This window comes from Monopterus albus, unplaced genomic scaffold, assembly GCF_001952655.1.
Source record: "Monopterus albus unplaced genomic scaffold, M_albus_1.0 scaffold292.1, whole genome shotgun sequence".
Taxonomy (NCBI): Eukaryota; Metazoa; Chordata; class Actinopteri; order Synbranchiformes; family Synbranchidae; genus Monopterus; species Monopterus albus.
The window spans coordinates 213,526-218,141 of NW_018128172.1; the positions used below are offsets into that span (position 1 = coordinate 213,526).

The window sequence follows — 4,616 nt, forward strand, 5'->3', positions numbered from 1 at the left end:
CAGAGGAGGAATGCTTCATGCTGGTGGACGGGGAGGAGCCAGCAGACGAGGGGGAAGAGGGTGAGGAGGACAGGTTGGGGAGTGAAGGACGTTGCGAGCGAGATGTCTCCATCGGTGACGGTGCCTGAGGGGAGGGGCTCGCTGTGTCATCATGGCGATGACTGGGAGGGCGAGGTGCTGCAGCTCGGGTGGAGGGAGAACGTCCAGAGGAGCCATCTGCAAAAACCAACAAAGTAAAAATGAAACAGCAGCATTACATTCCAAGTACAAAGTCAATGAGGTCCATCAAATTATGAAAAAAAATAACAGAAATTATTAATTAAGGAATAACAGACAAAAAAAAAAAGTCAAAAACAAAACCATTACAGAACTCCTCACCTCCCACTGGCCTCAGTTTGGGAACTCCGCCCATGAACAGGCCTCCAATTGGTGGACCAGACCCTGATGGGCTCGTTGCTCCACTGCCATTGGCTCCCCCTGTTGCTGCCCCGCCTCCTTTGGGCTCTGAGAACCACAACCATTGGACAGGTGAGTGAGGGCTCTGCCTCCCGAGGTCATGACATCACTGCACTACACTGACATCACTGACTGGATGAATTAATGTGAGGGGGATGCGGGGTGAGACCAGGCGCTACACTAAACATTAAGTGCAGGGTGGGGTTAGGGGTGAAATGACAGGTTAAAATTTAGATGAAGTGTTTAGGCTCCCACGCAGCTCCGATGATCATTGACAGCACAACATGGGCGACAAAAACACTTGTTTATAACTTACAGGTGACATCACAGGTGAGTAGGGCTGCACAGTCACATGACCATTTACTCTACCCAATCATTCTGGCTGCAGAAACAGCCACTTTTTGAAAACCGCTTTAAAGCCTACAGCCATCACTTTGTACAGTGACTGAAGGGAGGAGGAGCTCTGCTCTGTTTACACTGCTGCACAGAGCAACATTCTGGGGCCTCCCATGTTTCATGAGGAGGAAACCCCCCCCCCCCTGCAGCGGTGTGGCTCACTGGGGGGAGGGGGGGTCCACCGAATTTCCGCACAACATCCCGGCTTTTTTGCAGGCGCATAGTGAGCGATCAGTACTGCAGACAAGAACGAGATAAATCCCGCACAATGCTCATCACTTTATGGCCGACAGAGGGCGCTCTATCTGCTCCACCTCCTCGGCACGATAGGATCTTGTGAGCACAGTTTGGAGGAATTAAAACAATCCTTTCAGAGTAACGTGTCAGCACCGTGCAGCCCGTACATAGCTTCACACTCCTAGCACTCCACACTTCAGCGATCAGCCACATCTGCCACCCAGTCAGGTGTTACGTTCCTCCACCGCACATAAACAGGAAGCTCTACATCCACAGCAAGCCGGCCTCAGGAAGCAGGTGAGCCTGATCATCAGGTTGCTCAGCACAGCCAGGCCATTCATAACATGTCTATGCTAAGCTACAATGCTAACATGCTGAGAGCGGTGAGTGGCCTGTGGAGGACGTCAGAGTTTCATTACAAACTGTTAGAACACGGCGACAGGAAACAGCGTACTTGTCAAAGGAACAGGTCAACGTGGTGGGAACGGTCCCTTTAATAGTCAACAATAAACTGATTAACAACAACATGCAGTGTTGTCACTCTGCAAAAACTACATCAAACCAGGGCTGCGATTCACCTTTTATCGTGGATTTATTTTCTTATTATTTACTCGATTAATCGATCAGTTGTCTTTTCTGGAAAATCTTAAAATATATAAACATCCTGGTTTCTCAGAGTTCAAGTAACGTCTTTAATGTGGCTTTGTGCAAAACCCCAAAACCTCAATTTACTGAGAGAAAAACTGAAAAAGTCAGAAAATATTCTACATTAGTATCAGAACAATCACTGATTCATTTTCAATTGATTGATTAATCAGCTGATAATCATTAAAGCTGCAAATGAAATCCTCTGTCCTGCTCACAGCTAATGTAAATCATTATCATTACTATCAAATCATCTTTAAAATTTTATTAACTAGTTTATATTTCCATGTCACATCAAAGGTTTGGGCAAATTGTTCAAACCTAAAAAGCTACTAAAAGAAAAATTCACCTGTATTTGTCTTTGTACATACTTTAAATAGCGTGGTTCAGTAGGTTCCCATTAGTTTTGCACAGAAACAAAACAGGTGCTACAAGTCTGATTTCTCCTCTGGCCTCTTGGTTCGATGCCCCTCTGGACAGCACAGCGCGAGTCTGTAATGAAACTCTGAGTAACAATAAACTGGGCCGCAGACAGCGGCATCACTTCGACAGCAGCTCTGCAGGAAGCTGTGGGATCAGTTCTAAGCAGCCGCTCCACAACGGTTTGATGCACTGGTTTGAATCGAGCCTGCGGTGCGGTGGCAGTGAGCTAGCTACTGGACATCCAACCCACAGTGAACCCTAACTCATGAGAGATTGGCAACAGAAGGAAAGAGAGCAGAAATATAAAGAGAAGTCATTAATCAAAGTTAAATCCAAAACACAAATAAGACATCTGATGTGGAGAAACAGTCAAATGTCAAACAGAAGCAAACAGTGAAACGTGAACAAACAGTGGGAAGCGCTGATACGTGTTGATGTCGGTTAAACTGATCATGTAAGTGTGATGTGTTTGCTGACACTGCACACAAGTCGGTGTGTGGACCTTCAGATCCCAGCCTGCGGACGTCTGGCACTGACCCGAATGATGCAAGTGTTGGATTCAACCGACACTTAGTCCTAAACCAACTACAAAGCTTCCATCCGGGTCAGCTACATCTATTTCATATCCTTAATGCTATTATAGTCAAGTCGGCCACTGCAAAACCAGTTAAACACCAGTTAAAATCTGGTTTCACTTGTCAACAGCTGCTGTATGTACATGTAGCGTGATATAAAACTCCATCGTTCGGTGTCATTTCCTTTAATCTGACACTTAATAAATGGGTGAATTCTTCCACCTTTGTCCCTGTTGTACAACAGAACCCACAGGTACTAAATGAACTGGAACACCAACCCTTCACTAACGTCCACACTGAGCCGGTTAAACCCATGCTTCCTCCTCACTTTCAGCCTCTGTCCATAAGGAAAAATGCCTTTCTGTTTTAACGTCCACATACTGTATCTGTATTCAAGCTGTCCCTGGTAGGCTAGCAGTTAAGGCGCAGTGCTCCTGCCGCAGCGCCCTCGCCGCAGCTCCCCAGGTTCGGATCCAGGTTGCGTCAGGAAGGGCATCCGGCGTAAAACACGTGCCAAATGTCAACATACGAGTCGTCAGTGTGACGATTTGCTGTGGCGACCCCTAAACGGGAAAAGCCAAAAGTGACTTTCTATACTGTATCTGTATTCATGCATGTCTGTGTTGATAGTGATTTTTGAAGCCAGCTGTTTGTCTCCCTCGTCTGCAGATGTTGCTGTTATGCAGTTTAACCAAGAGAGAGTAAAGAAGGCGAGACTGAAGTGTTTTCATGTTGTTCAGGTGTTTCGCTGTGGACTGAGCTCTGTGCTAAAACCTGCACACTGTCAATGTGGACACATCACTTCACTAAAACAGGCTTTTAAAATGTAGACGGTTTAATTTAGTTTAAATGTGACACTAAAAGCCAATTGGTTTCCAAATCACTGCATCAAAAGTGTCAAACACTGATAACTGATGTTTATGCGTCTGTGAGGTTTTGTGCAGTTTGTTAAAAAGCGGACTCGTCTTCTAATCAGTGTGGACGTCTGACAGTTTTATTTAGTCCAGTTTAACAATGTGTGGCGGCTGTTTGACCCCTGACCCTGAGCCTCCTGCAGTCAGCCTCATGTATCAGAGAAGGTCTGTGGTCTTACTCTCCAGCGACAGAGCAGAGCTCTTTTCTCCGGCCGTCGTCTTCTGCTCCTTGAACGGCGCTGCCTGCAGCTTAGGCTGGCTCTGCTGCTGGTGGTGTAGGTATTGGTATAAGCGAATGTATGGGTGCTCTGTAGGAGGTGTTTGGCTCTTTGGTGTTTGACTCTTACTGTCGAGCAGCGGCGCACTGCGGTCGTTCACCACCGCCACCTTCTTCAGCTTGGTCCCTTTACAGATGTCTGACAGCAGAGCGCCACGACCTTTGGCCTCGTCTCTGCTCAGCTTCGGAGGGCTGGTGTTGGCCTGCGGGGAAAGAGGAAAACAACACTGTCACTTTGTAATAAACTAAATCCATTAGTGATTTTCTACATTTTCACACAGGCAGAAAACCTACAGCACAGTGGCGTTACCCATCAGAGAGATCTGTAAGGCAGCCAACAGTGACTACTTTCATTTTCAACACCTCTGACATTACTTTTTTTAATAAACGTGTCAATATTTTCCGAGTAAAATGCCAGAAAATACTGAAAAATGCTTGTTATCATTTCCTTGAAGCCATGAGGTGTACAGGTCCTCCATGGAGGGCAGGCTCACACCAATGACCTTTTCTACAGTCCTGACTGTCTGCTGAAGTCTGTACTTGTCCTGTTTGGTTGCTGAGCCAAACCAGACAGTGATGGAGGTGCAGAGAACAGACTCGATGATTCCTCTGTAGAACTGTATCAGCAGCTCCTGGGGCAGGTCGAACTTCCTGAGCTGGCGCAGGAAGTACATCCTCTGCTGTGCCTTCTTG

The 4,616-nt window shown here is 46.7% G+C and overlaps 1 protein-coding gene across 1 annotated transcript in view; it reads right to left on the minus strand.

Annotated features, from left to right (window-relative positions):
* LOC109973512 (WAS/WASL-interacting protein family member 2-like) overlaps positions 1-4,616 on the minus strand; it is an 18,522-nt gene that overhangs the window by 9,806 nt on the left and 4,100 nt on the right. The window contains exons 3-5 of the mRNA XM_020623166.1: positions 3,994-4,126; positions 379-504; positions 1-216 (exon numbers count right to left, since the gene is read on the minus strand). The exon at positions 1-216 is cut by the window's left edge and continues 366 nt beyond it. Of these exons, the coding sequence (XP_020478822.1) occupies positions 1-216; positions 379-504; positions 3,994-4,126 (475 nt within the window). The remainder of the gene's footprint in view (positions 217-378; positions 505-3,993; positions 4,127-4,616) is intronic.